The sequence below is a fragment of the Panulirus ornatus genome, chromosome 29, assembly GCF_036320965.1.
Source record: "Panulirus ornatus isolate Po-2019 chromosome 29, ASM3632096v1, whole genome shotgun sequence".
Lineage (NCBI taxonomy): Eukaryota > Metazoa > Arthropoda > Malacostraca > Decapoda > Palinuridae > Panulirus > Panulirus ornatus.
In genome coordinates this window covers 18,995,444-19,009,164 of record NC_092252.1, presented here as the reverse complement: position 1 = coordinate 19,009,164, position 13,721 = coordinate 18,995,444, and the positions used below count along the sequence as shown (strand labels likewise).

The following is a 13,721-nucleotide window of genomic DNA, read 5'->3' as shown; positions in this document are numbered from 1 at the left end:
TAAATTGCTTTTCATTTGTTGGTTCATAAGTTCTATCTATATATAACTCTAATGCCTGTTCACACTTGGAACTCCCTGAAGGGGGTGGACACAACCATAGAGTTTCTGTAACTAGTGAACTCCAGTGCTGCTTCATAGCCTTTAGTGCCTTGCCCTTAACAGGCAGGAGTCAACCCTAGCTCAGTGTTTGCTGAGGCTCCTGCCTTATGTTCCATATTTTCATACTCTTCCTACCAACTGTTTCTTCCTAATGTTCCAAACTACTACTATCTATTGCTTCTACCATTTTGCCAAAAGGTAGGGCTAGCACTTACTGATAACCACAGGAAAATCAAGAGTTAAGAATAAGCAATGGAGTTAAGTGTTGATAAATATTATGTGTTGCAAGAATAGATTGTATATCTGTGGACAAAATGCCTTTAGTCCACGTGTGGGTGAGGCATAATGAAAAAACAGCTACTTGGGCCTGAGGAGTGCTTCTTGACAACTAGTAGAGTGCTGGCTCATTATGCAGTTGTCACTAACCCTCCTGATACCAAGGGAGGTAATACACCTCTCTGGTTGTTTGCTGCCTACCAAGTACTACCTACCAGGTTCATGATTTATTCACAGACTATTTTTTTCTTTTTGTATGCAACCAGCTAACCAGTCTGTGAACCTACCACCTCTGACAGACAACCTTTGCAGACATCATCATCTTCTCAAACGTCTCAAGTGCCACTTTCCCATACAACTTACCAATTATACTCTACATAATTGTACCTCTGTAATTTGAACACTTACCTTTGTCTTCCTTGCCTCTGTACATTGGCACTTTACATGCATTCTGGCAATCCCAGGCTCCTTAGTACAGTCTATGTATGCTTTGAAAATCCTGACAACACTGCAGTACCATCCAGTTTCATCTTATGTAATACATTCTTTACCTCTTCTCTTTTCACCAAACCACTTGCCATGACTTTTTCATTTCACATACATAAGAACCCACATTATGGAAAAGATGTGTCCATGAAAAAGTGTCTAAATTGCACCGTTCCGTAGAGTGAACCATTTATTCCCATATACTGCCTCTTATTGTAAGTGAAGATGCATTTATATGGAAATTCTTTTGGTCAACATATGTAATAAGAGTGCATGTATATTGTCGAACACATATTGAATATAGTCTAGATTGTTTTTTTAATTTTACCCACCTCAAGTAATAGTAGGTACACAAAAGTCCACAAGTTTTACTAACCAGAGAATTTGCTCAGTGGTGCATGAGGTGGTGGTAGCTAGCAATGGGGTGGTTTATCTTCAAGAGCTTGCAGATAATGTTACCTCACTTTTGTTGAAACATAAATGTTTGAGTTATTAATGGAGCTGTACTTAAAGAAAACAGCACCTCATGGCCATAAAAGAAGCAGTGTTTCTTTGGTTGAAGCAATGCTCCTGGTTAGGTAGCAATGGTGGCTCTCATCACTCCACAAAAAGCAAGTGTGTGGTGACTGATGTATGAGTTTATATACTGTTTGAGTAATGTGGTGTGACAAGTGGGTTTTGGTATTGTTGATGAAGTACTGTTGGAAGAGAAATGGAGTAAGAATGTGTGGAATGGTGTATGCATGGGAGGCATGTAAGGACATGTGTGGAATGGTGTATGCAAGAGGCCTGTAAGGATAGGGATAAGTGGAGACTCAAGTGCCATGGCCATCCCTGTGACGAAAGTTCGTGGAGGAAATGTGCATCAGAGATATAGATAGATAGACAAAACAGTTTACACATATCTCCAAAATCATACTGATGATTCTTCCCTAACATTATTGAAACTGCTTATTTTAGTTATTTACATAGAACTGCAATTTGAGAAAACAACAGAACTGCAATTTGGGAAACAACAGGCACATAGCTGGGGAGGAAGCTGTGCACCTTGGTTTGTGTGCTCTACCCTGTTAACAGCAGCTGTGTGTGATGACTGATGAATGAGTTAACATTTAACGTAATGTATGATGAATGTGGTTTGTGAAGCTTTTATGTTATTGTTGATAGAACATAGCATACATTTATCTCCAAAAGCTTATCAATAATTTTACCATATTGTAAATGAAACATTGCTTAATTAGGCTATTAATGGAGAACTGTACCTCAGGAAGATGGCAGGCCTGTAGTCAGGAAGGAAATAGTGTTCCCTTAGGGGAAGCCATGCTCCTTAGTGGGTGACAGAGGTGATGCCTCCCACTCCACAGACAAATGATGTGAGTTAATATGTACCATAATGTTGATCCACAGTGGTACTGTGGAATAGGCAAAATCTTCATAACATTGAGAAAATAAAAGAACAAGTTCCCAAGCTTTTGTCAGTTTTCCATGACCTCTTCAGGGGGAATAACAATAGAAGATTTCATGAAGGTGTTTAAACAAACCTAGGAGGAACAGGGCTCCTAGCCTGACCCACCAATACCTGAGGAACAAGGTTGCAACTGATGAACGAGGGATCCCACCTGACCTTAGTTGCATTCAGTCTGGGCTTCAGTGAGTTATGAAGATGCACCATTATATATAATTAAGGTGGTAAATGAAGTGTTTACAGTATTGTTGATAGAACATAACTTATGTTTATCTTCGAAAGCTTATCAATTATATTAATTATGTTTTTTGAAACATTGCATATTTGGGTTATTAATGGAGAAGTGTACTTCAGGAAAACAACAGGTCCATATCCTGGAAGGAAGCAGTGTACCTTTGGGAAGCCATGTTCCCTGGCATATAGCGGAAGGGGCATACACTGCTCTGCAGATAGTGATTGTATATGATGAGTGTTGGGTAGATTAACATGCACCATGATATGCAAATGATTTGGCGTATGAAGTGGATATGATATTGAGAAAACGTAGCCTGTGTTTGTCTTCGAAAGCTTACCAATGATTTTACCATAATGTAACTGAAATATTACTTATTTATGTTGGTAATGGAGAACTGGTTGTTGAACTGGTACATAGCAGTAGGACCATCTGTAGATGATGTAACATTTTGTTTACTAAACATTCTTACCCATGCAGTAGAAGATATTTATTTATTTATTATACTTTGTCGCTGTCTCCCGCATTAGCAAGGTTGTGTAAGGAAACAGACGAAAGAATGGCCCAACCCACCCACATACACGTCCACGCACGCACATATACATACCTATACATCTCAACATATGTACAGACACTCAGACATATACATATATACACATGTACATAATTCATACTGTCTGCCCTTATTCATTCCTGTTGCCACCCCACCACACATGAAATGACAAACCCCTCCCCCCAAATGTGTGCGAGGTAGCGCTAGGAAAAGACAGCAAAGGCCACATTCGTTCACACTCAGTCTCTAGCTGTCATCTATAATGCACCGAAACCACAGCTTCCTTTCCACATCCAGGCCCCACAAAACTTTCCATGGTTTACCCCAGACGCTGCACTTGCCCTTGTTCAATCCATTGGCAGCACGTTGACCCCAGTATACCACATCGTTCCAATTCACTATATTCCTTGCATGCCTCTCACCCTCCTGCATGTTCAGGCCCAGATTGCTCAAAATCTTTTTCACTCCATCTCTCCACCTCCAATTTGGTATCCCATTTCTCGTTCCCTCCACCTCTGACACATATATCCTTTGTCAATCTTTCTTCACTCATTCTCTGCATGTGACCAAACCATTTCAAAACACCCTCTTCTGCTCTCTCAACCACACTCCTTTTTATTACCACACATCTCTCTTACCTTTTCATTACTTACTCGATCAATCTACCTCACACCACGTCCTCAAACATCTCATTTCCAGCACATCCACCTACCTGCGCACAACTCTATCAATAGCCCACGCCTCGCAACCTTATAACATTGGTGGAACCACTATTCCTTCAAACACCCATTTTTGCTTTCCAGGATTACATTCTCGACTTCCACACCCTATGACTCACTTCCGCTTCCATGGTTCCATCCGCTGCCAAATCCACTTCCAGATATCTAAAACACTTCACTTCCACCAGTTTTTCCTCATTCACTCTTCCCTCCCTGTTGACTTGTCCCTCAACCCTACTGTACCTAATAACCTTGCTCTTATTCACATTTACTCTCAGCTTTCTTCTTTCACACACTTTACCAAACTTAGTCACCAGCTTCTGCAGTTTCTCACCCAAATCAGCCACCAGCACTGTATTGTCAGCGAACAACAAGCTCTCTCATCCACATACTTGCCCCTCTTTCCAAAACTCTTGCATTCACCTCCCTGACAACCCATCCATAAACAAATTAAACAACTATGGGGACATCAGGCACCCCTGCTGCAAACCAACATTCACTGAGAACCAATCACTTTCCTCTCTTACTACATGTACACATGCCTTACATCCTCGATAAAAACCTTTCACTGCTTCTAACAACTTACCTCCCACACCATATATCCTTAATACCTTCCACAGAGCATCTCTATCAACTCTGTCATATGCCCTCTCCAGATCCATAAATGCTACATACGAATCCATTTGCTTTTCTAAGTATTTCTCACATACTGGTTGGTAAGGTTATTTAATGTATGTATGACTCATGGTGAGGTGCCTGAGGATTGGCGGAATGCGTGCATAGTGCCATTGTACAAAGGCAAAGGGGATAAGAGTGAGTGCTCAAATTACAGAGGTATAAGTTTGTTGAGTATTCCTGGTAAATTATATGGGAGGGTATTGATTGAGAGGGTGAAGGCATGTACAGAGCATCAGATTGGGGAAGAGCAGTGTGGTTTCAGAAGTGGTAGAGGATGTGTGGATCAGGTGTTTGCTTTGAAGAATGTATGTGAGAAATGCTTAGAAAAGCAAATGGATTTGTATGTAGCATTTATGGATCTGGAGAAGGCATATGATAGAGTTGATAGAGATGCTCTGTGGAAGGTATTAAGAATATATGGTATGGGAGGAAAGTTGTTAGAAGCAGTGAAAAGTTTTTATCGAGGATGTAAGGCATGTGTACGTGTAGGAAGAGAGGAAAGTGATTGGTTCTCAGTGAATGTAGGTTTGCGGCAGGGGTGTGTGATGTCTCCATGGTTGTTTAATTTGTTTATGGATGGGGTTGTTAGGGAGGTAAATGCAAGAGTTTTGGAAAGAGGGGCAAGTATGAAGTCTGTTGGGGATGAGAGAGCTTGGGAAGTGAGTCAGTTGTTGTTCGCTGATGATACAGCGCTGGTGGCTGATTCATGTGAGAAACTGCAGAAGCTGGTGACTGAGTTTGGTAAAGTGTGTGGAAGAAGAAAGTTAAGAGTAAATGTGAATAAGAGCAAGGTTATTAGGTACAGTAGGGTTGAGGGTCAAGTCAATTGGGAGGTGAGTTTGAATGGAGAAAAACTGGAGGAAGTGAAGTGTTTTAGATATCTGGGAGTGGATCTGGCAGCGGATGGAACCATGGAAGCGGAAGTGGATCATAGGGTGGGGGAGGGGGCGAAAATTCTGGGGGCCTTGAAGAATGTGTGGAAGTCGAGAACATTATCTCGGAAAGCAAAAATGGGTATGTTTGAAGGAATAGTGGTTCCAACAATGTTGTATGGTTGCGAGGCGTGGGCTATGGATAGAGTTGTGCGCAGGAGGATGGATGTGCTGGAAATGAGATGTTTGAGGACAATGTGTGGTGTGAGGTGGTTTGATCGAGTAAGTAACGTAAGGGTAAGAGAGATGTGTGGAAATAAAAAGAGCGTGGTTGAGAGAGCAGAAGAGGGTGTTTTGAAATGGTTTGGGCACATGGAGAGAATGAGTGAGGAAAGATTGACCAAGAGGATATATGTGTCAGAGGTGGAGGGAATGAGGAGAAGAGGGAGACCAAATTGGAGGTGGAAAGATGGAGGGAAAAAGATTTCGTGTGATCGGGGCCGGAACATGCAGGAGGGTGAAAGGAGGGCAAGGAATAGAGTGAATTGGAGCGATGTGGTATACCGGGTCGACGTGCTGTCAGTGGATTGAATCAAGGCATGTGAAGCGTCTGGTGTAAACCATGGAAAGCTGTGTAGGTATGTATATTTGCGTGTGTGGACGTATGTATATACATGTGTATGGGGGGGGTTGGGCCATTTCTTTCGTCTGTTTCCTTGTGCTACCTCGCAAACGCGGGAGACAGCGACAAAGTATAATAAAAATATATATAATTTTTCAAAGCAAATACCTGATTCACACATTCTCTACCACTTCTGAAACCACACTGCTCTTCCCCAATCTGATGCTCTGTACATGTCTTCACCCTCTCAATCAATACCCTCCCATATAATTACCCAGGAATACTCAACACTCTTATACCTCTGTAATTTGAGCACTCACTCTTATCCCCTTTGACTTTGTACAATGTCACTATGGAAGCATTCCGCCAATCCTCAGGCACCTTACCATGAGTCATACATACATTAAATAACCTTCCCAACCAGTCAACAATACAGTTGCCCCCTTTTTTTAATAAATTCCACTGCTATACCATCCAAACTCACTGCCTTGCTGGCTTTCATCTTCCGCAAAGCTTTTACTACCTCTTCTCTGTTAGCCAAATCATTCTCCCTAACCCTCTCATTTTGCACACTACCTTGACCAAAACACCCTATATCTACCATTCTATCATCAAACACATTCAACAAACCTTCAAAATACTCACTCCATCTTCTCATATCAACACTACTTGTTGTCACCTCCCCATTAGCCCCCTTCACTGAAGTTCCCATTTGTTCCCTTGTCTTACGCACTGTATTTACATCCTTCCAAAACATCTTTTTATTCTCCCTAGAATTTAATGATACTCTCTCACCCCAACTCTCATTTGCCCTCTTTTTCACCTCTTGCACCTTTCTTGACATCCTGCCTCTTTCTTTTATACATCTCCCAGTCATTTGTATTATTTCCCTGCAAAAATCATCCAAATGCCTCTCTCTTCTGTTTCACTAATAATCCTACATCTTCATCCCACCACTCACTACCCTTTCTAATCAACCCACCTCCCACGCTTCTCATGCCAGAAGCATCTTTTGCACAAGCCATCACTGCTCCCCTAAATACATCCCATTCCTCCCCCACTCCCCTTACCTCCTTTGTTCTCACCTTTTTCCATTCTGTACTCAGTCTTTCCTGGTACTTCCTCACACAAGTCTCCTTCCCAAGCTCACTTACTCTCACCACTCTCTTCACCCCAACATTCTCTGATCTTTTCTGAAAACCTGTACAAATCTTCACCTTCGCCTTTACAAGATAATAATCAGACATCCCTCCAGTTGCACCTCTCAGCACATTAACATCCAAAAGTCTCTCTTTCGCACGCCTATCAGTTAACACGTAATGCAATAACGCTCTCTGGCCATCTCTCCTACTTATATACGTATACTTATGTATATCTCTTTTTAAACCAGGTATTCCCAATCACCAGTCCTTTTTCAGCACATAAATCTACAAGCTTTTCACCATTTCCACTTACAACACTGTGTGGTAATAAAGAGAGTGTGGGTGAGAGAGTAGAAGAGGGTGTTTTGAAATGGTTTGGTCACATGGAGAGAATGAGTGAGGAAAGATTGACAAAGAGGATATATGTGTCAGAGGTGGAGGGAATGAAGAGAAGTAGGAGACCAAATTGGAGGTGGAAGGATGGAGTGAAAAAGATTTTGAGTGATCGGGGCCTGAAAATGCAGGAGGGTAAAAGGCGTGCATGGAATTGAGTGAATTGGATCGATGTGGTATGCCGGGCCGATGCGCTGTCAATGGATTGAACCAGGGCATGTGAAGCATCTGCATTAAGCCATGGAAAGTTTTGTGGGGCCTGGATGTGGAAGGGGAGCTGTGGTGTCTTTGCATTATACATGACAGCTAGAGACTGAATGTGAACGAATGTGGGCTTTTTTGTCTTTTCCTGTTGCTACCTCCTGCACATGCGGGGGGAGGGTGTTGTTATTTCATGTGTGGCGGGGTGTCGATGGGAATGAATAAAGGCAGACTATGAATTATGTACATGAGTATATATGTATATGTCTGTATGTGTATATATATGTATACGTTGAGATGTATAGGTATGTATATTTGCGTGTGTGGACATGTATATATATACATGTGTATGTGGGTGGGTTGGGCCATTCTTTCGTCTGTTTCCTTGTGCTACCTCACGAACGCTGGAGACAGCAACAAAGTAATTTTAAAGAAAATAAAATGAATGATTATTATTACATGTCCAGGACCCCTTTTATGGGGCTCTTGCAGCTTCATGGCTTACTACAAAGAGAAATAGGAAAATTATGGAACCATTTGGAGGGAGAAGGTCCTTAATGAGATTTTACTCCATGTTGCCAAGAGACGACAATACAGCCTCTATGAAAGTGACTTTTCACTTACGGTGTAAACACAAAGCAGCTTGAGTACAGTAATATAATTCTCAGAATTGCTTTTGTTATGGTTCTGATGGATATGGCTTGGTGTGATTTTTATGAAAATATTTCAATAGCTTTAGCTGTGTATTATGGTGTTTTGTTGATCTTATGTTATTTACCATGATATTTTGAGAATCTTTAAAACTCTTCAAGTGATATTTATGTTGGATGTTTTTGCTGATATCTTTAGTTGTGGGTGAAATAGTGCTTAGCATATATCCTCAAGATAAATGAATGATATGGATGTCCCATATCATTCCTCGTAAATTGTTATATCTCTGTAGTAGTCTGTTATTACTTTATTCCCAACTGAATGGGATAGATCAGGTACATCATCATTCACACTCACACACATCGTCAACTTCTGTCCAGTGTCTTAAAGTGGAGCGTTGACTTTCATACGTATAGAAATGCTTTTTTTCCTCACATATTGTTGATTCATCAGTTGAAGCGAAAGCCTTCATTTCCATTCACAGATAGCTTCCATTGCATGTGATTCCCAGTTATTTCTCAAACATCTTCATGTGGAATATTCCAAGCCCTAATCTGGGTCTATTTTTTCTCCTTGTACCCTGTGCTGTACCACAGTATATCTCCTTGACTTGCTTATTATGCATTCTGTATGACCATATCATCCTAAAACATTTTTTAATCCATGCACCTTTCTATGGACTTCTTCACATCAAACAGATGTCTCACATATTCACATAACATAAGCTTCCACATCTTTTGTGCTCTGAATTCCAAGTGTACAATGTTTATCTTATCCTGATCTATATGCATTTGGGTTTCAGTACTATACATAAGCATTGGTATAAGAAATCATTGCTGCAAGTGCCATGTGGATTCTAGGCATCAATTTTTTCCATATACCAAAGCTATCAGTGCACTCCAAATGTTTACCTCATGCATGGCTCTACTTTCAGCTAAACTTTCCCAGTGCCATCATTGCTAATTGTTGCTCTTAAGTAATTAAACTCACTCTCAGCCTCCAGTTCTTTACCAAGCAGTTTGATTGTATGGTTTGACTTCTCTTCCTTTTCATAAACTAGCACTTTACTCGTACCTACATTCACTTTAAGAATCATCAAACTTTTTCCACATTTATGGTGGCTCTGTTGCATTTCAGTATTTTTTCTTTGTTTATGAAATGAGGTATGACACCACCAACCTAGTTCCTCCCATTAGTTTTTGAGAAGTTACATACTCTTTATCATTTGATGCCCGATTTTCCCAAGTTATCTTAAAAATTAAAGAATAAGGAAACGTGGGTAGTTACTAATTACTGACATCACTTGTGGTGCAGTTGGAATGCTGCCAACCTACATAATTGATGTTTTAGAACATGTTATTGTTAGTAGTAAAAGGCTTCATATTAACTAAGATATATATAAAGATATTTTTCTCGTCTGTCTTTCCAGTGATTTCGTTTGTAATTGACAAGGAAATAGTACATCTAGAAATTTTCCTAATGTTACAATCTTTCATCATAGTCTTGACAGATTTTTATACATAAATTTAAGTGAAGTAACTTGTTGAAGTAAAACTTGTTTGGTGTAGGTTCATAAAATTGTTGGTATTTTACATTTTTGATTATTATTAAATTGTCACATGCTTATATGATCATTTATCCCTAGGACAGAAGTGTTTGACAGCAGTCCAGTTATCTTGACAGGGCTAACCTATCCTACTGATCGGTAAGATTACATTGAAAATACCAGTCTTGTATGCTGGTTGCTTACTTTGCAGTTATGTTAGATCTGTTGTTAGCTTTGATTTTAGAAATTAGGGACCTGTTTCCACAGTAACTTTTTCCTAGCTAGGTGTTTTTGGCCCTTAATATTTTGTATTTCGTATTCCTTCTAGAATTGTTTAGATATAAACCAAAAGCATTCATAGTAATATATCATGGCCTTTATTGTGAAGTACAAAGTTTATATGGCCTGACTGTGCCTGACTCAAAGTATATGTATTACCATAATTGAAACTAATTTTTTTTAAAAGGGGAAATTAGTTATTTGGGTATTAAAACAGTCAGAAATTCATATTTGTCTGTTTAAGCAGTGGGCCTTAAATTAAAGAATTAATTTGATATATCTTTGCTTTCAAAATAATACTTTTTTTATTCTAGTATTTTGTTAATTGCATTTAGCATCAAGCAGGGAATTGCATGACCTGTGTTCATTGTCCAGAGAAGACAAACCAGTAATTGTATATGATTTATACAAAAAAATAATTTCATTATGGTATGCAGCCAGTATCTTGTTGCATCTCATATGAATTGTTTACCTCCACTTTTAAAAATTAAGCAGTTTTACTGGTTTGTTATGGCAGAGCATAAGTATTTAGAGAAAAATCACTAATAAGTCTTTGGATGAAGCACTTGTAGTTTGTCTTTAATGATAATTTGTGTGTGATTAGTTGGTTTTATGTTAGCAAGTAGTATACATCAAACCTAGTTTGTAAGGTAAATACAGAGATCAGTTTTTGTGTTTATGTTAAACAACTGATCCGTTTTAGGTATGATTTAGTGATAATGCTCTGGTCTCTACCCTCCCCTCTTCACACACATTCTCTTATCTCCTTCCAGGAGGACTTGTGTACCTTTTTGGATGGGGAAATGAAATTCTGGCATTAACTGCTTGTGTTATATGATTAGTTACTGTTGTCTCTACCTTTTAATTAGAATTTTCCAGCATTTATTAAGATTAGGGAGGGGCCAGTCACACTAGAATACTATTTTCTGTAATACTTGATCATTAGGCTTTTAAATGGCTTTCCATGATTAGATAAGGATTTGAGGTCTAGTGGATATTTTTATGGATTTCTGATATAGTGGGGAGACAGTAAATGAGCTAGGTAGACAAGGTAAGCATGGGAGCGTGAAGGTTTGGATGGCCGACTACCTCATAAACTGTAGTATTCATGGGAGGGATTGATGGAATATTTGAACTGGTGAATGTTAAATGTTAGTGACACCTGCTAAGTGAGTAGCACTTCTGTGGTTGTCAAGTTGCATTCCTCTGACCCAGGTAGCTGTAGTTTCTTTTTGCCTCACCCACATTTGGACTACAGGCATTCTTTACACAAATACACAATCTCTCCTTGTGATACATACTACTTGACAACGCTTAACTCACAAAGCTCATTTTTCATAAATCGATTTTCCTGTGGTGAGCAGTATGAGCTCGCCCTGCCTTTTGGCAAATTGTTAGGAGCAATAGATAGAGGTAGTAGGTAGGAGCCTTAGGTAAAAACATTGTGTGGAAGTAATAGGTAGGAACATTAGACAGGAGCATAAGGTAGTGGTCAGTTGGAATATTAAGTTGGAGCCTCAGCATGTGCTGTGCTAGTGTTGCCGCCTACCAGTGGTCTGTTAAAGATGAGGCACTAAAGGCAAAGAAGCAGCACTGGAGTTCACTAGTTATGGAGAGACTATTGTTGTGGCCACCCCCCTTGAGGGAGTTCCAGTTGGGAACAAGCATTAGAAATATAGACAGATCGAAGGATAGGTAGAATGTTAAAGAATCAGGAAAGTAAGATTTTTTTATACTTGATCGCCGTTTCCCATGTTAGCAAGATAGTGTCAGGAAACAGATGAAGAAAGCTCCACCCACCCAGGTACACATATATGTATATACATGTACACACACACTTACATGTATATATACATACATACGTATTCATGTACATACACAAATATAAACATCAATACACATGTACATATTCATACTTGCCCTCATCCATTCCTGACGCCAACCCACCCCACAGGAAGCAGCATCCCCACCCCCTGCATCAGTGAGGTAGAGCCAGGAAACAAACAAAAAAAGGCTACATCCCCCGACATCCACACATTAGCTCTCATTGTAGTGCACCAAAGCTACAGCTCCCTACCCACATCCAGACCCCACAGAACTTTCTTTGGTTTACCCTGAACGTTTCACTTGCCTTGGTTCAGTTAATTGATGGCATGTTGACCCCATTATACCACATTATTTCATTTCACTCTATTCCTTGCGTACCTCTCACCCTCCTGCATATTCAGGATGTGATGGCTCAAAATCTCTTTCACTCCATCCTTCCATCTCCAGTTTGGTCTTCTGCTTCTCCTTGTTCTCTCCACTTCTGACACATATATCCTCTTTGTCAACCTTTCCTTACTCATTCTCTCTCTGTTTCCAAACCATTTCAACACACCCTCTTCTGTTCTCTCGGCCACACTCTTTTTGTTACCACACATCTCTCTTACCCTTTCATTACTTACTCAATCAAACCACCTCACCCCACATATTTTTTTCAAGCATTTCATTTCCAACACATCCTTATCAATGTCCCGTGCCTCACAACCATATAATGTTGTTGGAGCTACTATTCCTTCAAGCATACCCATTTTTGCTCTCAAGGTAATGTTCTCTCTTTCTATGCATTCTTTATTCCCAAAACTATCACCCCTTCCCTTACCCTATGACTCACTTCCACTTCCATGGTTCTATTTTACTGCCAAGTCCACTCACAGATATCTGAAACACTTCACTTCCTTCAGTTTTTCTCCATTCAAACGTACATCACAACTGACGTGTCCCTCATCCTTACTGAACCAACTTATAACCTTGCTTTTATTCTTATGTACTCTAAGCCTCTTCCCTTCACACACACTTCCAAACTCAGTCAGCATCTTCTGCAGCTTTTCACTCAATCAGCCACCTGTGCTGTATCATTGGCGAGCTACAATTGACTCACTTCCCAGGTCCTCTCATCACCAAGAGACAGCATACTCGCCCCTCTCTTTAAAACTTGTGCATTTACCTCACTCACTACCCCATCCAAAGACAAATTAAACAACCATGGGGACCTAAAACACCCCTGCTGCAGACCAACCTTCACTGGTAGCCTTTCATTCTTGTCTTCCAACTCATACACATGCCTTGCAACTGTGATAAAAACTTCTATGCTTATAGCAACTTACCTCCCACACCATTTTTTCTTTAAACCTTTCACAAAGCATCTCTGTCAACCCAATCATATGCCATCTCCAGATCCATTGATACCACTTATCCATCTGTTTGTCTAAGTATTTATTACACATTCTTCAAAGCAAACACCTGATCATACATCCTCTACCACTTCTGAACCCACACTGCTCCTTCCCAATTTGATGCCCTGTACATGCCTTCACCCTCTCAGTCATCACCCTCTCATACAATTTTCTAGGTATACTTAACAAACTTGTACCTTTGTAGTTTGAACACACCTTTATCCCCTTTGCCTTTCTATAGTGGCACTGTCAATCCTCAGGCACATCACTTTGATCCATGCATACATTG

The 13,721-nt window shown here is 40.1% G+C and overlaps 1 protein-coding gene across 5 annotated transcripts in view; it reads left to right on the top strand.

Annotated features, from left to right (window-relative positions):
- The window catches only part of LOC139758172 (RNA-binding protein 25-like), a 419,675-nt gene that overhangs the window by 280,550 nt on the left and 125,404 nt on the right, over nt 1-13,721 (top strand). For 3 of the 5 annotated variants that reach the window (XM_071679360.1, XM_071679362.1, XM_071679359.1), the window contains one exon: nt 10,035-10,094. The exons of the other annotated variants lie outside the window; for them this stretch is intronic. In XM_071679360.1, coding sequence (XP_071535461.1) covers nt 10,035-10,094 — 60 coding nt within the window. The remainder of the gene's footprint in view (nt 1-10,034; nt 10,095-13,721) is intronic. 5 annotated transcript variants of the gene reach the window in all.